Source organism: Anomaloglossus baeobatrachus, chromosome 4 (genome assembly GCF_048569485.1).
Source record: "Anomaloglossus baeobatrachus isolate aAnoBae1 chromosome 4, aAnoBae1.hap1, whole genome shotgun sequence".
In the NCBI taxonomy this organism is placed as follows: domain Eukaryota; kingdom Metazoa; phylum Chordata; class Amphibia; order Anura; family Aromobatidae; genus Anomaloglossus; species Anomaloglossus baeobatrachus.
In genome coordinates this window covers 204122214-204145345 of record NC_134356.1, presented here as the reverse complement: position 1 = coordinate 204145345, position 23132 = coordinate 204122214, and the positions used below count along the sequence as shown (strand labels likewise).

Here is a 23132-nt window from a genome sequence, read left to right as displayed (position 1 = left end):
GTCCCTGTGGGCGTGCTAACATGTTAATGAATGTGCAGTGTCACAGGATGATCTCACTCACCTCTCCGCTGCTATCGCCTTACGGAGGATTTTGGCTCAGTGCGCATGACCCCGGAGTTTGGGTCATGCGCACTATGAAGCCGGGTGTACGTGTCCTGGCTTTAAACTGAAGTAGTGCGCATGATCCAAACTCCGGAGTCACATGTACTGAGCCAAAATTCCCCGTCAGAGATCCCTCAGCAGAGAGGTGAGTGAGATCATCCTGTGACACTGCATATTCATTAGCATATTAGCACACCAACAGGGGTGTACTAACATGCTAATGGAGTCATCTGTCAAGGGGAACTAACCCCAGGGGACTACTCCCTGTGCTCATTAGCATACAATAGAAGATCTTTAGAAATACTGTTTCTAAAGATCTCTTTATCTATGCTAGTGTATACAGGGTCGGTTAGGCAGGGAATAGCAATATTTACCCAGAACTGCTCGGGGTCCTGGGTGCATATTACACATGACAGGTTCCCTTTAAATACAGTAGATTCTGGCAGAAGAAATAGGCAATAGAAAAAAAAAAAAAAAAGGAACATGGCCTTCACTGGCTCCAAAACGTTGCAGTTAGGGTCCATGCACAGACCCCAGAATGTGAAGCTCTCTGTAGATCTCTAGGACCATAGTATAACAGTGCACCATTGTATATGCAGCCATATGAAGCACTGAGTTTTCCTAGAGTCTACGTGATGGAGAGAGGGAGTAGAATGGATTCTCGCTGTTTGGTTACTCTCCCCCCTCCCTGCAGGAGGTTCCTACACACGAGCTGGAGAAACAAAACCACTTTCGCCAGCAGAAAGTGTGAATTATGCAGGATACCCGTACACACAGACTGCTGGACAAATTCCTGCATTTGTAAAGAGCCCAGTGTATTGCGTGTCAATTCTGTATGCATTGTCAGGCTATGTTCACATGTTCAGGAATTATCCATTAGAACAAATCCAGCAGTATCCGTTAGGAAAAGTTTAATTTATTTTATATACTTACAGTATATCACAAAAGTGAGTACACCCCTAACATTTTGAAAACACTGCAGATATGACACTTTGATACAATGTAAATTGATCAGTGTACAGCTTGTGTAACAGTGTAAATTTGGTGCCCTCTAAATAGCACACAGTCATTTGTGTCTAAGCTACAGCCAACAAAAGTGTGTACACCCCTAAGCGAAAATGGCCAAATAGCGCCCATAGTGTCACCATGACACTCTTTGTTGAATCCAGACCAGGGTGATGCGAATTTCCTCAGCTAAAGCTGGGGTCACACTAAACGACAGCGACAACGACGTCGCTGTTACGTCACCAAAATGGTGACGTAGCAGCGACCTTGTAAGTCGCTGTTATGATCGCTGCTTAGCTGTCAAACACAGCAGCCGAAGCAGCGATCATAACGTCGCTACATGTGCAGAGAGCAGGGAGCCGCGCACACTGAGCGCTGGCTCCTTGCTCTCCTAGCTACAGTACACATCGGGTTAATTAACCCGATGTGTACTGCAGCTACATGTCACAGTGCAGAGAGCAGGGAGCCGCGCACAGTGCTTAGCGCTGGCTCCTTGCTCTCCTAGCTACAGTACACATCGGGTTAATTAACCCGATGTGTACTGCAGCTACATGTCACAGTGCAGAGAGCAGGGAGCCGCGCACAGTGCTTAGCGCTGGCTCCTTGCTCTCCTAGCTACAGTACACATGGGGTTAATTACACGATGTGTACTGCAGCTACATGTGCAAAGAGCAGGAGGCGGCGCTGGCAGCGTGAGAGCGGCGGAGGCTGGTAACAAAGGTAAATATCGGGTAACCACCTTGGTTACCCGATGTTTACCCTGGTTACAGCTTACCGCAGCTGCCAGACGCCGGCTCCTGCTCGCTTCAGTTCGTCGCTCTCTCGCTGTCACACACAGCGATGTGTGTGTCACAGCGGGAGAGCGACGACCAAAAAATGAAGCTGGACATTCAGCAACGACCGGCGACCTCACAGCAGGGGCCAGGTCGTTGCTGGATGTCACACACAGCAACAGCGACGGGACGTCGCTGCAACGTCACAGAAAATGGTGACGTAGCAGCGACGTCGTTGTCGCTGTGTGTGACACCAGCTTAACACGAACACGTCAGAATCCTGGCCACTTCTGATTAGCAGGCTTCCGAAACATCATGATGGGCAACCTTAGGGATTTCACGTCTTAAATGTCGCTGTCAGATCGATGCTGGCTGTGTTTCAGTGCTGAATTGCAATATCTCTGCATTTAAAGGAACCTGACAGCTGATATATGCTGCTCGTGGATTCGGCTGGACAACACCGGCTGGACAACACCGGCTGGACAACACCGGCTGGACAACACCGGCTGGACAACACCGGCTGGACAACACCGGCTGGACAACACCGGCTGGACAATTTCAGCCATGTATATCCAACTTTGAAACGTTGTGTTGTTTAGAGGAAAATATAGTTTAGAAGCCGCCAGGGCCCAGGCCACACAGAGGACTAGTGAGGTTCTTGGTGGCTTCTCCCAGCCCACTTCCCTTGAGTAATAGGACTCTATAGTGATGAGTGAGCACTTCCATGCTCAGGGGCTCGGTACTCGAGGCAGGCCCATCCAAGCATCAGACTGCTCTTTATGAGTACTGAGTATAATAGAAGCCGTAGGGGAACTCAAGCATTTTTTGGAAAGATCTTTCAGAAAAATTCTCAAGTCACCCCTGACTTCCATTATACTTGAGGTTTTTAAATACAATAACTAGCTGAGCCAGCAGGCAAATTTTTTCTGAAAATGGATAACCCCTTTAACTCTGGAGACACTCAGACTTGTGCTGAAGAATCAGTTTTGTAGTAACATTGGGATTTGCCATGTATTTTACCCCATGAATTTTCTTGGCTGATAACGCATAAAGTGCCTTGGATTTCAGATGGACACTACAAGTTCGCTTAGCTGCAGATTTTCTTGAGTCAGCGTGTAGATGACATCTTACCTACTTTACTGATACTATAAAAGCCCCCCCACTATAAAAGCCCCCCACACACAGGCTAAGGTCGGACAAACCTGCCAAGAATTTCAGTTTGAGCTATTATGTACGTGGGGGCGCCACAGGACTGATTTTGGATTACCGATCTCATTGTTCTCCCAGAAACTTTCCCATAGAGAACACAAGATAGCTTGGCAGAACGAGCCCTCCTGTGCATCAGAGTTGGCTAGATCTTAGATATGCCCACTCCTTGGCTAGATCTTAGATATGCCCACTCCTTGGCTAGATCTTATATATGCCCACTCCTTGGCTAGATCTTATATATGCCCACTCCTTGGCTAGATCTTATATATGCCCACTCCTTGGCTAGATCTTATATATGCCCACTCCTTGGCTAGATCTTATATATGCCCACTCCTTGGCTAGATCTTATATATGCCCACTCCTTGGCTAGATCTTATATATGCCCACTCCTTGGCTAGATCTTATATATGCCCACTCCTTGGCTAGATCTTATATATGCCCACTCCTTGGCTAGATCTTATATATGCCCACTCCTTGGCTAGATCTTATATATGCCCACTCCTTGGCTAGATCTTATATATGCCCACTCCTTGGCTAGATCTTATATATGCCCACTCCTTGGCTAGATCTTATATATGCCCACTCCTTGGCTAGATCTTATATATGCCCACTCCTTGGCTAGATCTTATATATGCCCACTCCTTGGCTAGATCTTATATATGCCCACTCCTTGGCTAGATCTTATATATGCCCACTCCTTGGCTAGATCTTCTATATGCCCACTCCTTGGCTAGATCTTATATATGCCCACTCCTTGGCTAGATCTTCTATATGCCCACTCCTTGGCTAGATCTTCTATATGCCCACTCCTTGGCTAGATCTTCTATATGCCCACTCCTTGGCTAGATCTTCTATATGCCCACTCCTTGGCTAGATCTTCTATATGCCCACTCCTTGGCTAGATCTTCTATATGCCCACTCCTTGGCTAGATCTTCTATATGCCCACTCCTTGGCTAGATCTTCTATATGCCCACTCCTTGGCTAGATCTTCTATATGCCCACTCCTTGGCTAGATCTTCTATATGCCCACTCCTTGGCTAGATCTTCTATATGCCCACTCCTTGGCTAGATCTTCTATATGCCCACTCCTTGGCTAGATCTTCTATATGCCCACTCCTTGGCTAGATCTTCTATATGCCCACTCCTTGGCTAGATCTTCTATATGCCCACTCCTTGGCTAGATCTTCTATATGCCCACTCCTTGGCTAGATCTTCTATATGCCCACTCCTTGGCTAGATCTTCTATATGACCACTCCTTGGCTAGATCTTCTATATGACCACTCCTTGGCTAGATCTTATATATGCCCACTCCTTGGCTAGATCTTCTATATGCCCACTCCTTGGCTAGATCTTCTATATGCCCACTCCTTGGCTAGATCTTCTATATGCCCACTCCTTGGCTAGATCTTCTATATGCCCACTCCTTGGCTAGATCTTCTATATGCCCACTCCTTGGCTAGATCTTCTATATGACCACTCCTTGGCTAGATCTTATATATGCCCACTCCTTGGCTAGATCTTATATATGCCCACTCCTTGGCTAGATCTTATATATGCCCACTCCTTGGCTAGATCTTATATATGACCACTCCTTGGCTAGATCTTATGGCGTGCACAGGACAACAATGGTGACTCATGGCGGTATTCTTTACATAGCACAGTGCTGTGAAGTGTATCTTTGTCCTTGTGTAAATGAACCAACAATGTGCCATTATCTGGGACCACCAAGGTTGATAATTAGGGTACCTTCACACTTAGCGATGCAGCAGCGATCCGACCAGCGATCTGACCTGGTCAGGATCGCTGCTGCATCGCTACATGGTCGCTGGTGAGCTGTCAAACAGGCAGATCTCACCAGCGACCAGTGAACAGCCCCCAGCCAGCAGCGACGTGCAAGCGACGTTGCGCTTGCACGGAGCCGCCGTCTGGAAGCTGCGGAGACTGGTAACTAAGGTAAACATCGGGTATGGTTACCCGATGTTTACATTAGTTACCAGTGTGAGCAGGGAGCAGGGAGCCGCGCACACTAAGCGCTGGCTCCTTGCTCTCCTAGCTACAGTACACATCAGGTTAATTAACCCGATGTGTACAGCAGCTACAAGTGCAGAGAGCCGGAGCCGGCAGCACAGGCAGCGTGAGAGCTGCGGAGGCTGGTAACTAAGGTAAATATCGGGTAACCACCTTGGTTACCCGATGTTTATCTTGGATACAGCTTACCTCAGCTGTCAGACGCCGGCTCCTGCTCCCTGCTCGCTTCATTTGTCGCTCTCTTGCTGTCACACACAGCGATCTGTGTGTCACAGCGGGAGAGCGGCTTTGAAGAAAACGAACCAGGGCTGTGTGTAACGAGCAGCGATCTCGCAGCAGGGGCCAGATCACTGCTCAGTGTCACACACAGCGAGATCGCTAATGAGGTCACTGCTGCGTCACAAAAAGCGTGACTCAGCAGCGATCTCGGCAGCGAGCTCGCTGTGTGTGAAGCACCCCTTAGCCAAGGAGACAACATAATGACCTGACACTAAAGACAAAATGTGCAGAAGACGCCTCCCAGATACCTAACCTCTACCCCTCTTACTTCCTCATTTTAGAGCTAACCCTGAGCAAGGTGCAATTACCCGGAAAGCATAGTGAAACCGGGGAATGTACAGAGACTGAAACCAATGGAAAGTCCGCCTAATGCAATACTACATGTGATGCAATAGTGCCATTCCGGACTGACCAAGATCCAGCAGAGCAGCTACTAGTAATGCTCAGAGTGATGTCTGTTAGCCAATATTGTAGGTGTTGTGGCCACTGTGACCTTCACTGAGGGCAGAGGAGGGTGTACAGAAAGTGCCTCTGACCTCCTCTAAACCCACCAGATACAATCACTGTCGCTAGACTGTATATCAGCGTAATTCCAGAGAAATCTGCAAGTATACAGAGCTACATGACCGCAAGGATCACAACAATGCCCCCTTACGTTACTATCCAAATGTGTCCCCCATTCACACTTAGCCAAGCGCCCCAGGATTCTCTACAACAGACTCCTCACCTGTGCCCCAAACAAAAGGATGGGCCAGAATGCTGAATGGTTGGTGCGCCCATACACAGACTGATAGATGGGGTTGGCCGACTCTATAGTGTGTATGGAGACCTTATAAGTATCAGCCAATGTCTATTTATTATAAACACTGTTATTCCACAGATCTTTACAGATATCATCACTGTCCCCATCGGAGCTCGCAATCCAAAGTCCCAATCGGTATGTCTTTTAAGTGTGAAAGGAAACCCATGCAAACACAGGGAGAACATACAAACTCCTTACAGATTTCCTCGGAAAGATTATTAACAAATCATGTCATTTGGTTACGTCCCTGAGACAAATACTTTGGCACACGCAGTATTTTAGGACCTACTACAAACAGTGAGGAATATTTTCTTCTTAAATGTAGGGTCCAGTATCCCTTCATCCAAGTCATATGTGTATAATATTCACTATTTCTGCTGTCAATCATTATAAGTATTGACTTTCTGGGACGGTAAGCTTTAAAGGGGTTATCCCCTTTCAGGAAACCTTCATCCCCGACTGCAGTTTGTTGTATTAAAAAAAGGTTGCATGTGAGTAGAGGAGCACTGTGGACGTATCCCCACCACTTCAGCCAACAAAGGGCTGATCTGGTAAGGGAGAGTATCCAATAGTTTCAGGACCACATTGCTGAAAGTGGGAAACCCCTTTAACCTGATACATGATGGACTCAGCCTCCAGTCACTAGGAGACATCGGGCACCATTCTCTCGAGTCCTCCCGTATGCGTACACAATGATTTGTGGCTCTGTACGCACACCTACAGGCACCAATCCCAGAGAGGAGATCTGGCCCAACTAGGAGACACGGCACATATTGATGTCCATTATCTATGTACACAGGTCACAATTTCACTCCCGTAAGAATTACATCTCCTACGTCAGTCAGAATTTTATTGTGCCCACACACTTAGGTGGAAGGCAAGTAATGGCGTGAAGTCATCGCACTCGGCCGCTAGCCATTAGCCTGCGACATGTGCCCAACCAAATGGTGGGATCCAGTGCCACCCTACAGCTTTATATTACAGGATTTCTGTATTGTCCACCACTGTTGGACAAGTCTCGTCAGAAACCTACCTATTTTTTTGCCAGCGTCATGTGTGCAAGGGGCCATAGTGCCTCCTGTCTGCAGGATTTAGGCTATGGGCGCATGCAGAGTTTTTTTGCTGCGTATTTACGTGTTATTTGGGTGCAGTTTTGGTCCCATAACTGCATGCATTTCCTTCCCCAGCAAAGTCTAGGAGATTTCAGTTTTGCAGGTTTTTGGCTTCGTCTTTGTGGTGACCACACAGATGCCACATGTCAATTCTTTCTGCGTTAGGTGCCCTTTAAGTCAAATCTATTGACTGAAAGAGCTCAGTCACCACTTTTTTGGCGTATAAGCTGCGACCACCACCACCAGGCTCTTATATACAGCATTCTAACATGCTCTAAATAAGAGCCCAGACCGCTGTGTGAGAACATAAACACTTCATGATATTCACCTAACGGTCGCGCAGTTGGCCATATGGGCCTCTCCGTTGTCCGGTGCAGACACCTCCTCTTTTGGCCATCTTTGTCTTCCTTCTCTAGCCGCGGTGCACGATGGGTCCGACGTCATACACACTCGCCGGCATTCAGGTCCTGAGCAGGCGCACTTTGATCTCAGGGCAGATCAAAGTATTGTAGTGCGCCTGCTCAGGACCGGCGAGTGTGTATGACGTAGACGCATCATGCACCCAGGCTTCAGAAAGAGGATGAAGATGGCCGAAAGAGGAGGCGTCGACACCAGAGACGCCCATTAGGCCCTCATCCACCGCAGAGCGACCGTTAGGTGAGTATTATAAAGTGTTTATGTTCTCACAGCAGCCTGGGATCTTACATACAGCATGTCAGAATGCTGTATATAAGAGCCCACTGGTGGTGGCCACAGCTTATATTCCAAAAAAGTGGCGACAGGTTCCCTTTAAAAAAAACGAGGTAAAAACGGCAGAAAAGAAGGGAATTTTGTTACTTACCGTAAATTCCTTTTCTTCTAGCTCTTATTGGGAGACCCAGACGATTGGGTGTATAGCACTGCCTCCGGAGGCCACACAAAGCAATTACACTAAAAAGTGTAAGGCCCCTCCCCTTCTGGCTATACACCCCCAGTGGGATCACTGGCTCACCAGTTTTAGTGCAAAAGCAAGAAGGAGGAAAGCCAATAACTGGTTTAAACAAATTCTCTCCGAGTAACATCGGAGAACTGAAAACCGTTCAACATGAACAACATGTGTACCCGCAAACAAACCAACAATCCCGAAGGACAACAGGGCGGGTGCTGGGTCTCCCAATAAGAGCTAGAAGAAAAGGAATTTACGGTAAGTAACAAAATTCCCTTCTTCTTCGGCGCTCTATTGGGAGACCCAGACGATTGGGACGTCCAAAAGCTGTCCCTGGGTGGGTAAAGAAATACCTCATGTTAGAGCTGCAAGACAGCCCTCCCCTACTGGGAGGCAACTGCCGCCTGCAGGACTCTTCTACCTAGGATGGCGTCCGCCGAAGCATAGGTATGCACCTGATAATGTTTGGTGAAAGTGTGCAGACTCGACCAGGTAGCTGCCTGGCACACCTGTTGAGCCGTAGCCTGGTGTCGTAATGCCCAGGACGCACCCACGGCTCTGGTAGAATGGGCCTTCAGCCCTGATGGAACCGGAAGCCCAGCAGAACGGTAGGCCTCAAGAATTGGTTCTTTGATCCATCGAGCCAGGGTGGCCTTAGAAGCCTGCGACCCTTTGCGCTTACCAGCGACAAGGACAAAGAGTGCATCCGAACGGCGCAAGGGCGCCGTGCGGGAAATGTAGATTCTGAGTGCTCTCACCAGATCTAACAAATGTAAATCCTTCTCATAACGATGAACTGCATGAGGACAAAACGAAGGCAAAGAGATATCCTGATTAAGATGAAAAGAGGATACCACCTTCGGGAGAAACTCCTGAATAGGGCGCAGCACAACCTTGTCCTGGTGGAAGACCAGGAAAAGAGCCTTGGATGATAGTGCTGCCAGCTCAGACACTCTCCGAAGAGATGTGATCGCTACCAGAAAAGCCACTTTCTGTGATAGTCTAGAAAGTGAAACCTCCTTCAGAGGCTCGAAGGGCGGCTTCTGGAGGGCAACTAGTACCCTGTTCAGATCCCATGGATCTAACGGCCGCTTGTACGGGGGTACGATATGGCAAACCCCCTGTAGGAACGTGCGCACCTTAGGAAGGCGTGCCAAACGCCTCTGAAAAAAGACGGATAGCGCCGAGACCTGACCTTTAAGGGAGCCGAGCGACAAACCTTTTTCTAACTCAGATTGCAGGAAAGAAAGAAAGGTAGGCAATGCAAATGGCCAGGGAGACACTCCCTGAGCAGAGCACCAGGATAAAAATATCCTCCACGTTCTGTGGTAGATCTTAGCGGACGTGGGCTTCCTAGCCTGTCTCATGGTGGCAACGACCCCTTGGGACAATCCTGAAGACGTTAGGATCCAGGACTCAATGGCCACACAGTCAGGTTCAGGGCCGCAGAATTCCGATGGAAAAACGGCCCTTGGGACAGTAAGTCTGGTCGGTCTGGGAGTGCCCACGGTTGGCCGACCGTGAGCTGCCACAGATCCGGATACCACGCCCTCCTCGGCCAGTCTGGGGCGACAAGTATGACGCGGCTGCAATCGGATCTGATCTTGCGTAGCACTCTGGGCAAGAGTGCCAGAGGTGGAAACACATAAGGGAGCCGGAACTGCGACCAATCTTGCACTAGGGCGTCTGCCGCCAGCGCTCTTTGATCGCGAGACCGTGCCATGAAGGTTGGGACCTTGTTGTTGTGCCGTGACGCCATTAGGTCGACGTCCGGCACCCCCCAGCGGCGACAGATTTCCTGAAACACGTCTGGGTGAAGGGACCATTCCCCTGCGTCCATGCCCTGGCGACTGAGGAAGTCTGCTTCCCAGTTTTCTACGCCGGGGATGTGAACTGCGGATATGGTGGAGGCTGTGGCTTCCACCCACATCAGAATCCGCCGGACTTCCTGGAAGGCTTGCCGACTGCGTGTCCCCCCTGGGTGGTTGATGTATGCCACCGCTGTGGAGTTGTCCGACTGAATTCGGATCTGCCTTCCTTCCAGCCACTGCTGGAAGGCTAGTAGGGCAAGATACACTGCTCTGATTTCCAGAACATTGATCTGAAGGGTGGACTCCTGCTGAGACCACGTACCCTGAGCCCTGTGGTGGAGAAAGACTGCTCCCCACCCTGACAGACTCGCGTCTGTCGTGACCACCGCCCAAGACGGTGGTAGGAAGGATCTTCCCTGTGATGAGGTGGGAAGAAGCCACCACTGCAGAGAGTCTTTGGCCGTCTGGGAAAGGGAGACTTTCCTGTCCAGGGATGTTGACTTCCCGTCCCATTGGCGGAGAATGTCCCATTGAAGTGGACGCAGATGAAACTGCGCAAACGGAACCGCCTCTATTGCCGCCACCATCTTCCCGAGGAAGTGCATGAGGCGTCTTAAGGAGTGCGGCTGACTTTGAAGGAGAGCCTGCACCCCAGTCTGTAGAGACCGCTGCTTGTCCAGCGGAAGCTTCACTATCGCTGAGAGAGTATGAAACTCCATGCCAAGATACGTTAGTGATTGGGTCGGTGACAGATTTGACTTTGGGAAGTTGATGATCCACCCGAACGCCTGGAGAGTCTCCAGTGCAACATTCAGGCTGAGTTGGCATGCCTCTTGAGAGGGTGCCTTGACCAGTAGATCGTCCAAGTAAGGGATCACCGAGTGTCCGTGAGAGTGCAAGACTGCTACCACTGCCGCCATGATCTTGGTGAACACCCGAGGGGCTGTCGCCAGACCAAATGGCAGAGCTACGAACTGAAGATGGTCGTCTCCTATCACGAAGCGTAGAAAGCATTGTGCTCTGTAGCAATCGGCACGTGGAGATAAGCATCTTTGATGTCTATTGATGCTAGGAAATCTCCTTGAGACATTGAGGCAATGACTGAGCGGAGGGATTCCATCCGGAACCGCCTGGCGTTCACATGCTTGTTGAGCAGTTTTAGGTCCAGAACAGGACGGAAGGAGCCGTCCTTTTTTGGAACCACAAAGAGATTGGAGTAAAATCCTCGCCCCCGTTCCTGAGGGGGGACAGGGATCACGACTCCTTCTGCTCTTAGAGAGTCCACCGCCTGCAGCAGGGCATCTGCTCGGTTGGGGTGTGGGGAGGTTCTGAAGAACCGAAGTGGAGGCCGAGAACTGAACTCGATTCTGTACCCGCGAGACAGAATGTCTGTTACCCACCGGTCTTTGACCTGTGACAGCCAAATGTCGCAAAAGCGGGAGAGCCTGCCACCGACCGAGGATGCGGAGGGAGGAGGCTGAAAGTCATGAGGTAGCCGCTTTGGAAGCGGTTCCTCCATTTGCTTTCCTGGGGCGTGAGTGAGCCCGCCAGGAATCTGAGCTCCCTTGTTCTTTCTGAGTCCTTTTGGACGAGGAGAATTGGGCCTTGCCCGAGCCTCGAAAGGACCGAAACCTCGACTGCCACTTTTTCTGTTGAGGTTTACTTGCTCTGGGCTGTGGTAAGGAAGAGTCCTTACCCTTGGACTGTTTTATGATTTCAGCCAATGGCTCACCAAACAGTCTGTCTCTAGATAATGGCAAGCTGGTTAAGCATTTTTTGGAACCAGCATCTGCTTTCCAGTCCTTTAACCACAAGGCTCTGCGCAAAACCACAGAATTGGCGGACGCCATAGCGGTACGGCTCGTAGATTCTAGGACAGCATTGATAGCACAGGTCGCAAACGCAGACATTTGCGAAGTTAGGGACGCCACTTGCGGCACTGCTGGATGTATGAAAGCATCCACCTGTGCTAAACCAGCTGAAATAGCTTGGAGTGCCCACACGGCCGCGAATGCTGGAGCAAACGACGCGCCGATAGATTCATAGACAGATTTCAACCAGAGGTCCATCTGTCTGTCGTTGGCATCTTTAAGTGAAGCGCCATCCTCTACTGCGACTATGGATCTAGCCGCAAGCTTGGAGATTGGGGGATCCACCTTTGGACACTGGGTCCAGCGTTTGGCCACCTCAGAGGGAAAAGGATAACGGGTATCCTTAGAACGTTTAGAGAAACGCTTGTCTGGATGAGCGTCGTGTTTCTGGATCGATTCTCTGAAGTCAGAGTGGTCCAAAAAAGCACTTAATTTACGCTTGGGATATAGGAAATGGAACTTCTCCTGCTGTGCAGCTGCCTCCTCTGCAGAAGGGGCTGGGGGAGAAATATCCAACAGTCTATTAATGGCCGATATAAGGTCATTAACCATGGCGTCACCATCAGGGGCATCCAGATTGAGAGGGGCCTCAGGATTAGAATCCTGATCACCGTCCTCAGTCTCATCACAGAGAGACTCTTGTCGCTGAGACCCTGAGCAGTGTGATGACGTGGAGGGTCTTTCCCAGCGAGCTCGCTTAGGCTGCCTGGGACTGTCATCTGAGTCAGAGACTTCAGCCTGTGATGCTTGAGACCCCCCTGAAGTACGGATTAGTTCCAACTGAGGGGGACCGGAGAGCATAGACACAGCAGTGTCCATGGTCTGAGCAACTGGCCTGGACTGCAAGGTCTCCAGGATTTTTGCCATAGTCACAGACATTTTATCAGCAAAAACTGCAAAGTCTGTCCCCGTCACCGGGGCAGGGTTCACAGGCGTCTCTGCCTGGGCCACTACCACCATAGGCTCTGGCTGACGAAGTGCCACTGGGACTGAACATTGCACACAATGAGAGTCGTTGGAGCCTGCTGGTAGATTAGCCCCACATGCAGTACAAACAGTGTACACAGCCTGTGCCTTGGCACCCTTGCGTTTTGCGGATGACATGTTGCTGCCTCCTCAGAGCAGTACAGGGTGTCCAGCCAAGAAGCGACCTTACAGTGCAACTATATATATATATATATGGTACCAAGAAAAAAGTACACTAATATAACACTGAGGCACTAGTGGGGCCAGCACTAAAGTGCAGCTTACCGCCCGCTTAGGAGCGGGTGTGTGGTCGCCGAAATCCCTTTAGTCTGGGTCTCCCAGAGCCTGCTGCCTTTACCCAGCCAGACCGCATGTGTAATGGCTGCCGGCGTCCTTGTGGAGAGGGGGGCGGGCCCTGGGCGTATACAGACGAAGAGCGGGAAGCCTGCTTCCCACTGTGCCTAGTGAGAGGGCTGGAGCATGTAAATAAAGCTCCAGCCCTCGGCGCTGCCTATTGAGCAGCGTCTCTCCCCTACCCTGATTGACAGGGTGGGGGCGGGAACGAAGCGGCGCTAGGCCGCAGAAGCCGGGGGCTAAAGTTAGAAGCGCCGCCGCCGTAAAAGCGCGGTCGGCGCAAAGTCCCCGGCGCACCACAAGTCGCAGCTGCGCCGCCGCTCCAGTAGCGGTCGGCGCAGTAGTTCCCAACATGTAACGTCACTCAGCAAAGCTGCAGTGACCTAACCCCAGCGCACAGCGCTACTGTCCCCGGCGCACTATAACGCTCAGCAAGCCTTGAGAGTGTCCGTGCCTGCCGGGGACACAGAGTACCTGAAAGTTGCAGGGCCTTGTCCCTGAACGGCACTCCCGCTCCAAATCCAGCAGGTTCTCTGGGTCTGTGGATGGAGCCCGGCCCCAGGGTTTGGGGGCCGGCAAGATCCCACTTCCACAGAGCCCTCCAGGGGATGTGGAAGGAAAACAGCATGTGGGCTCCAGCCTCTGTACCAGCAATAGGTACCTCAACCTTACAAGCACCACCGCGGGTGAGAAGGGAGCATGCTGGGGGCCCCATATGGGCCCTCTTTTCTTCCATCCGATATAGCCAGCAGCTACTGCTGACTACAAACAGTGGAGCTATGCGTGGATGTCTGACCTCCTTCGCACAAAGCAGAAAACTGGTGAGCCAGTGATCCCACTGGGGGTGTATAGCCAGAAGGGGAGGGGCCTTACACTTTTTAGTGTAATTGCTTTGTGTGGCCTCCGGAGGCAGTGCTATACACCCAATCGTCTGGGTCTCCCAATAGAGCGCCGAAGAAAAAATGCATGCAGAGGGAGCGTATTTTTTAAGGACCAAAAACGTGCATCTTTGTGGTCACCACAAAGATGCAGCGTGCGCACATAGCCTTAGAGGAGGGGGATTCTTAGCAGCCCGATCCTTGTAAATATAACCTCCATGTAAGGAGACGCTGCAATCTACAATACAAGGATATATTGCGATCTAGAGAGCAACAATGGCGGGGTCTGGCTCCAGACATAACTATCTACAGACAATCTTGTGTAAATGACAACCCTTTATTAGGCTGTAAATAGTCAGTCCCCACCAGCTGATCACACAGGCCTGATAACAGCAGGCTAGTCTGTGTGTGGCTAGGAAAGATGACTGGCTGCACACGTGGAGGGGGCATCTGATGAGGACAGCCACAATCCAGGGGGGATAGGGGGGAGCGGAGGAGAGGGCACGGGGGCCACAATCCAGGGGGGATAGGGGGGAGCGGAGGAGAGGGCACGGGGGCCACAATCCAGGGGGGATAGGGGGGAGCGGAGGAGAGGGCACGGGGGCCACAATCCAGGGGGGATAGGGGGGAGCGGAGGAGAGGGCACGGGGGCCACAATCCAGGGGGGATAGGGGGGAGCGGAGGAGAGGGCACGGGGGCCACAATCCAGGGGGGATAGGGGGGAGCGGAGGAGAGGGCACGGGGGCCACAATCCAGGGGGGATAGGGGGGAGCGGAGGAGAGGGCACGGGGGCCACAATCCAGGGGGGATAGGGGGGAGCGGAGGAGAGGGCACGGGGGCCACAATCCAGGGGGGATAGGGGGGAGCGGAGGAGAGGGCACGGGGGCCACAATCCAGGGGGGATAGGGGGGAGCGGAGGAGAGGGCACGGGGGCCACAATCCAGGGGGGATAGGGGGGAGCGGAGGAGAGGGCACGGGGGCCACAATCCAGGGGGGATAGGGGGGAGCGGAGGAGAGGGCACGGGGGCCACAATCCAGGGGGGATAGGGGGGAGCGGAGGAGAGGGCACGGGGGCCACAATCCAGGGGGGATAGGGGGGAGCGGAGGAGAGGGCACGGGGGCCACAATCCAGGGGGGATAGGGGGGAGCGGAGGAGAGGGCACGGGGGCCACAATCCAGGGGGGATAGGGGGGAGCGGAGGAGAGGGCACGGGGGCCACAATCCAGGGGGGATAGGGGGGAGCGGAGGAGAGGGCACGGGGGCCACAATCCAGGGGGGATAGGGGGGAGCGGAGGAGAGGGCACGGGGGCCACAATCCAGGGGGGATAGGGGGGAGCGGAGGAGAGGGCACGGGGGCCACAATCCAGGGGGGATAGGGGGGAGCGGAGGAGAGGGCACGGGGGCCACAATCCAGGGGGGATAGGGGGGAGCGGAGGAGAGGGCACGGGGGCCACAATCCAGGGGGGATAGGGGGGGAGCGGAGGAGAGGGCACGGGGGCCACAATCCAGGGGGGATAGGGGGGAGCGGAGGAGAGGGCACGGGGGCCACAATCCAGGGGGGATAGGGGGGAGCGGAGGAGAGGGCACGGGGGCCACAATCCAGGGGGGATAGGGGGGAGCGGAGGAGAGGGCACGGGGGCCACAATCCAGGGGGGATAGGGGGGAGCGGAGGAGAGGGCACGGGGGCCACAATCCAGGGGGGATAGGGGGGAGCGGAGGAGAGGGCACGGGGGCCACAATCCAGGGGGGATAGGGGGGAGCGGAGGAGAGGGCACGGGGGCCACAATCCAGGGGGGATAGGGGGGAGCGGAGGAGAGGGCACGGGGGCCACAATCCAGGGGGGATAGGGGGGAGCGGAGGAGAGGGCACGGGGGCCACAATCCAGGGGGGATAGGGGGGAGCGGAGGAGAGGGCACGGGGGCCACAATCCAGGGGGGATAGGGGGGAGCGGAGGAGAGGGCACGGGGGCCACAATCCAGGGGGGATAGGGGGGAGCGGAGGAGAGGGCACGGGGGCCACAATCCAGGGGGGATAGGGGGGAGCGGAGGAGAGGGCACGGGGGCCACAATCCAGGGGGGATAGGGGGGAGCGGAGGAGAGGGCACGGGGGCCACAATCCAGGGGGGATAGGGGGGAGCGGAGGAGAGGGCACGGGGGCCACAATCCAGGGGGGATAGGGGGGAGCGGAGGAGAGGGCACGGGGGCCACAATCCAGGGGGGATAGGGGGGAGCGGAGGAGAGGGCACGGGGGCCACAATCCAGGGGGGATAGGGGGGAGCGGAGGAGAGGGCACGGGGGCCACAATCCAGGGGGGATAGGGGGGAGCGGAGGAGAGGGCACGGGGGCCACAATCCAGGGGGGATAGGGGGGAGCGGAGGAGAGGGCACGGGGGCCACAATCCAGGGGGGATAGGGGGGAGCGGAGGAGAGGGCACGGGGGCCACAATCCAGGGGGGATAGGGGGGAGCGGAGGAGAGGGCACGGGGGCCACAATCCAGGGGGGATAGGGGGGAGCGGAGGAGAGGGCACGGGGGCCACAATCCAGGGGGGATAGGGGGGAGCGGAGGAGAGGGCACGGGGGCCACAATCCAGGGGGGATAGGGGGGAGCGGAGGAGAGGGCACGGGGGCCACAATCCAGGGGGGATAGGGGGGAGCGGAGGAGAGGGCACGGGGGCCACAATCCAGGGGGGATAGGGGGGAGCGGAGGAGAGGGCACGGGGGCCACAATCCAGGGGGGATAGGGGGGAGCGGAGGAGAGGGCACGGGGGCCACAATCCAGGGGGGATAGGGGGGAGCGGAGGAGAGGGCACGGGGGCCACAATCCAGGGGGGATAGGGGGGAGCGGAGGAGAGGGCACGGGGGCCACAATCCAGGGGGGATAGGGGGGAGCGGAGGAGAGGGCACGGGGGCCACAATCCAGGGGGGATAGGGGGGAGCGGAGGAGAGGGCACGGGGGCCACAATCCAGGGGGGATAGGGGGGAGCGGAGGAGAGGGCACGGGGGCCACAATCCAGGGGGGATAGGGGGGAGCGGAGGAGAGGGCACGGGGGCCACAATCCAGGGGGGATAGGGGGGAGCGGAGGAGAGGGCACGGGGGCCACAATCCAGGGGGGATAGGGGGGAGCGGAGGAGAGGGCACGGGGGCCACAATCCAGGGGGGATAGGGGGGAGCGGAGGAGAGGGCACGGGGGCCACAATCCAGGGGGGGGGAGCGGAGGAGAGGGCACGGGGGCCACAATCCAGGGGGGAGCGGAGGAGAGGGCACGGGGGCCACAATCCAGGGGGGAGCGGAGGAGAGGGCACGGGGGCCACAATCCAGGGGGGAGCGGAGGAGAGGGCACGGGGGCCACAATCCAGGGGGGAGCGGAGGAGAGGGCACGGGGGCCACAATCCAGGGGGGAGCGGAGGAGAGGGCACGGGGGCCACAATCCAGGGGGGAGCGGAGGAGAGGGCACGGGGGCCACAATCCAGGGGGGAGCGGAGGAGAGGGCACGGGGGCCACAATCCAGGGGGGAGCGGAGGAGAGGGCACGGGGGCCACAATCCAGGGGGGAGCGGAGGAGAGGGCACGGGGGCCACAATCCAGGGGGGAGCGGAGGAGAGGGCACGGGGGCCACAATCCAGGGGGGAGCGGAGGAGAGGGCACGGGGGCCACAATCCAGGGGGGAGCGGAGGAGAGGGCACGGGGGCCACAATCCAGGGGGGAGCGGAGGAGAGGGCACGGGGGCCACAATCCAGGGGGGAGCGGAGGAGAGGGCACGGGGGCCACAATCCAGGGGGGAGCGGAGGAGAGGGCACGGGGGCCACAATCCAGGGGGGAGCGGAGGAGAGGGCACGGGGGCCACAATCCAGGGGGGAGCGGAGGAGAGGGCACGGGGGCCACAATCCAGGGGGGAGCGGAGGAGAGGGCACGGGGGCCACAATCCAGGGGGGAGCGGAGGAGAGGGCACGGGGGCCACAATCCAGGGGGGAGCGGAGGAGAGGGCACGGGGGCCACAATCCAGGGGGGAGCGGAGGAGAGGGCACGGGGGCCACAATCCAGGGGGGGAGCGGAGGAGAGGGCACGGGGGCCACAATCCAGGGGGGAGCGGAGGAGAGGGCACGGGGGCCACAATCCAGGGGGGAGCGGAGGAGAGGGCACGGGGGCCACAATCCAGGGGGGAGCGGAGGAGAGGGCACGGGGGCCACAATCCAGGGGGGAGCGGAGGAGAGGGCACGGGGGCCACAATCCAGGGGGGATAGGGGGGAGCGGAGGAGAGGGCACGGGGGCCACAATCCAGGGGGGATAGGGGGGAGCGGAGGAGAGGGCACGGGGGCCACAATCCAGGGGGGATAGGGGGGAGCGGAGGAGAGGGCACGGGGGCCACAATCCAGGGGGGATAGGGGGGAGCGGAGGAGAGGGCACGGGGGCCACAATCCAGGGGGGATAGGGGGGAGCGGAGGAGAGGGCACGGGGGCCACAATCCAGGGGGGATAGGGGGGAGCGGAGGAGAGGGCACGGGGGCCACAATCCAGGGGGGATAGGGGGGAGCGGAGGAGAGGGCACGGGGGCCACAATCCAGGGGGGATAGGGGGGAGCGGAGGAGAGGGCACGGGGGCCACAATCCAGGGGGGATAGGGGGGAGCGGAGGAGAGGGCACGGGGGCCACAATCCAGGGGGGATAGGGGGGAGCGGAGGAGAGGGCACGGGGGCCACAATCCAGGGGGGATAGGGGGGAGCGGAGGAGAGGGCACGGGGGCCACAATCCAGGGGGGATAGGGGGGAGCGGAGGAGAGGGCACGGGGGCCACAATCCAGGGGGGATAGGGGGGAGCGGAGGAGAGGGCACGGGGGCCACAATCCAGGGGGGATAGGGGGGAGCGGAGGAGAGGGCACGGGGGCCACAATCCAGGGGGGATAGGGGGGAGCGGAGGAGAGGGCACGGGGGCCACAATCCAGGGGGGATAGGGGGGAGCGGAGGAGAGGGCACGGGGGCCACAATCCAGGGGGGATAGGGGGGAGCGGAGGAGAGGGCACGGGGGCCACAATCCAGGGGGGATAGGGGGGAGCGGAGGAGAGGGCACGGGGGCCACAATCCAGGGGGGATAGGGGGGAGCGGAGGAGAGGGCACGGGGGCCACAATCCAGGGGGGATAGGGGGGAGCGGAGGAGAGGGCACGGGGGCCACAATCCAGGGGGGATAGGGGGGAGCGGAGGAGAGGGCACGGGGGCCACAATCCAGGGGGGATAGGGGGGAGCGGAGGAGAGGGCACGGGGGCCACAATCCAGGGGGGATAGGGGGGAGCGGAGGAGAGGGCACGGGGGCCACAATCCAGGGGGGATAGGGGGGAGCGGAGGAGAGGGCACGGGGGCCACAATCCAGGGGGGATAGGGGGGAGCGGAGGAGAGGGCACGGGGGCCACAATCCAGGGGGGATAGGGGGGAGCGGAGGAGAGGGCACGGGGGCCACAATCCAGGGGGGATAGGGGGGAGCGGAGGAGAGGGCACGGGGGCCACAATCCAGGGGGGATAGGGGGGAGCGGAGGAGAGGGCACGGGGGCCACAATCCAGGGGGGATAGGGGGGAGCGGAGGAGAGGGCACGGGGGCCACAATCCAGGGGGGATAGGGGGGAGCGGAGGAGAGGGCACGGGGGCCACAATCCAGGGGGGATAGGGGGGAGCGGAGGAGAGGGCACGGGGGCCACAATCCAGGGGGGATAGGGGGGAGCGGAGGAGAGGGCACGGGGGCCACAATCCAGGGGGGATAGGGGGGAGCGGAGGAGAGGGCACGGGGGCCACAATCCAGGGGGGATAGGGGGGAGCGGAGGAGAGGGCACGGGGGCCACAATCCAGGGGGGATAGGGGGGAGCGGAGGAGAGGGCACGGGGGCCACAATCCAGGGGGGATAGGGGGGAGCGGAGGAGAGGGCACGGGGGCCACAATCCAGGGGGGATAGGGGGAGCGGAGGAGAGGGCACGGGGGCCACAATCCAGGGGGGATAGGGGGAGCGGAGGAGAGGGCACGGGGGCCACAATCCAGGGGGGATAGGGGGAGCGGAGGAGAGGGCACGGGGGCCACAATCCAGGGGGGATAGGGGGAGCGGAGGAGAGGGCACGGGGGCCACAATCCAGGGGGGATAGGGGGAGCGGAGGAGAGGGCACGGGGGCCACAATCCAGGGGGGATAGGGGGAGCGGAGGAGAGGGCACGGGGGCCACAATCCAGGGGGGATAGGGGGAGCGGAGGAGAGGGCACGGGGGCCACAATCCAGGGGGGATAGGGGGAGCGGAGGAGAGGGCACGGGGGCCACAATCCAGGGGGGATAGGGGGAGCGGAGGAGAGGGCACGGGGGCCACAATCCAGGGGGGATAGGGGGAGCGGAGGAGAGGGCACGGGGGCCACAATCCAGGGGGGATAGGGGGAGCGGAGGAGAGGGCACGGGGGCCACAATCCAGGGGGGATAGGGGGAGCGGAGGAGAGGGCACGGGGGCCACAATCCAGGGGGGATAGGGGGAGCGGAGGAGAGGGCACGGGGGCCACAATCCAGGGGGGATAGGGGGAGCGGAGGAGAGGGCACGGGGGCCACAATCCAGGGGGGATAGGGGGAGCGGAGGAGAGGGCACGGGGGCCACAATCCAGGGGGGATAGGGGGAGCGGAGGAGAGGGCGCGGGGGCCACAATCCAGGGGGGATAGGGGGAGCGGAGGAGAGGGCGCGGGGGCCACAATCCAGGGGGGATAGGGGGAGCGGAGGAGAGGGCGCGGGGGCCACAATCCAGGGGGGATAGGGGGAGCGGAGGAGAGGGCGCGGGGGCCACAATCCAGGGGGGATAGGGGGAGCGGAGGAGAGGGCGCGGGGGCCACAATCCAGGGGGGATAGGGGGAGCGGAGGAGAGGGCGCGGGGGCCACAATCCAGGGGGGATAGGGGGAGCGGAGGAGAGGGCGCGGGGGCCACAATCCAGGGGGGATAGGGGGAGCGGAGGAGAGGGCGCGGGGGCCACAATCCAGGGGGGATAGGGGGAGCGGAGGAGAGGGTGCGGGGCCATAATCCAGGGGATAGGGGGAGCGGAGGAGAGGGCACGGGGGCCATATCCAGGGGATAGGGGGGAGCGGAGGAGAGGGCACGGGGGCCATATCCAGGGGATAGGGGGGAGCGGAGGAGAGGGCGCGGGGGCCATAATCCAGGGGATAGGGGGAGCGGAGGAGAGGGCGCGGGGGCCATAATCCAGGGGATAGGGGGAGCGGAGGAGAGGGCGCGGGGGCCATAATCCAGGGGATAGGGGGAGCGGAGGAGAGGGCGCGGGGGCCATAATCCAGGGGATAGGGGGAGCGGAGGAGAGGGCGCGGGGGCCATAATCCAGGGGATAGGGGGAGCGGAGGAGAGGGCGCGGGGGCCATAATCCAGGGGATAGGGGGAGCGGAGGAGAGGGCGCGGGGGCCATAATCCAGGGGATAGGGGGAGCGGAGGAGAGGGCGCGGGGGCCATAATTCAGGGGATAGGGGGAGCGGAGGAGAGGGCGCGGGGGCCATAATTCAGGGGATAGGGGGAGCGGAGGAGAGGGCGCGGGGGCCATAATTCAGGGGATAGGGGGAGCGGAGGAGAGGGCGCGGGGGCCATAATCCGGGGAGGAGGCGAAGTTGGGAGTATTGGTGGGCTACAGGCTCAGTCTAGTGAAGGTCAGCGCCCAGCACACAGGCGGCTGTACATGGAGGGCTCAGTACAATAGCCCCAGTCACACTGCTGCACACCACTCACCCGCCATGCTTAGTTTCTGCTGCCTGGCAGCCCCCCTCCTCTGTGCAGCACGTGTGGTCCGGTTGTGCAGGGGTTACTATGGGAACAAGTAATTACCGTGCACCTAGCCCAGCCGTGATTGTGGGGCACGGCCGTGTCACGCACCGCACTCTGCAGGCCACTCTCGCCCTATTCCCTGTACACCCCAGCATTGTCCGTGCTCCACCTGCGGCCCGGCCTCCCTCACCTGCTGTGCCGCCGGGCGCCGTATGTCAGCGCCCTCCGGAGCTGCTCGGCCACTGCTCTCATCCTGAAGCCGCCGGCCATGTCCACACTTCTGTGTCTGTTACACTACGATCTGGGCGCGCAGGCGTAGGAGAACTACTACAGAGCAGGGGGCGGGGCGGAAATCGGCCAATACAAAGAAGGGGCGGACGAAACTACAACTCCCAGTACGCAACGCGCGGCCTGGTGCTCTTGATAATGTTATGAGTGATAACTCCTGGCAGCCGTGGGATCTCGGGGTTAAAGAGCACCTGTCAGCAGGATTTAGCACTATAAAGTAAAGCCATGGCCATAATGGCGGTGTGATGCTGATTAACCTGATACCTGCGGTGAAGAAATCAGATCTGTGGTTATTGAATAATAGCCCTCTAAAGATAAGATATCATGATGATCATCATGCATCGGGGAGGGTCTTCTCCGCCCCTCTGCCTGCTCCTCTAGGTCACTGATTATTCACTGACCCGCATTCTTTTTGAAATTCTGCGCTGCCGCCATGATTACGGTGGGTGGTGTGTGCGCAGTGTGATTCTACGGCTGATCTGCAGGTCTCAATAAAATGGCGCCATATGTAGATGTATGTGCATTTAGATTGAGATTTCATCTTAATGACCTCTTCATTAAGTCAAAATCTCAATCTGCACAATCATGTGTCGCCGTGGCGCCATTTTATTGAAGACCATGCACAGTGTCATTCTACAGACGGTCTTCAATAACATGGGGCCATGGTAGCACATGCGCAGATTGAGATTTTGACTTAATAAAGAGGTCATTGATATGAAATCTCCATCTGGGCATGCACCACATCCAGCGCCATTTTATTGAAGCTCTGCAGATCATTCGTAGAATTACACTGCCCACTACAATCATGGCGGCAGCGCAGAGTTTCAAAATAGTTCAAAATCCTTCTCTTTAAGTGAGAGTAGGGCAGTTAGCCAGGGAGGAGCTTCTATAGTAGCTTCCCCCTATATGTGGCGTTATGACATATACGTAACATAATAGCACCAACATATTCCTAGAGGCTG

General features: G+C 57.3%; 1 protein-coding gene across 1 annotated transcript in view; it reads right to left on the bottom strand.

The window, feature by feature from the left end:
* GRPEL2 (GrpE like 2, mitochondrial) overlaps positions 1 to 22177 on the bottom strand; it is a 40645-nt gene extending 18468 nt beyond the window's left edge. The window contains exon 1 of the mRNA XM_075342354.1: positions 22073 to 22177. Coding sequence (XP_075198469.1) covers positions 22073 to 22152 — 80 coding nt within the window. The 5' untranslated portion in view covers positions 22153 to 22177. The remainder of the gene's footprint in view (positions 1 to 22072) is intronic.
* Positions 22178 to 23132: the final 955 nt, after the last annotated feature.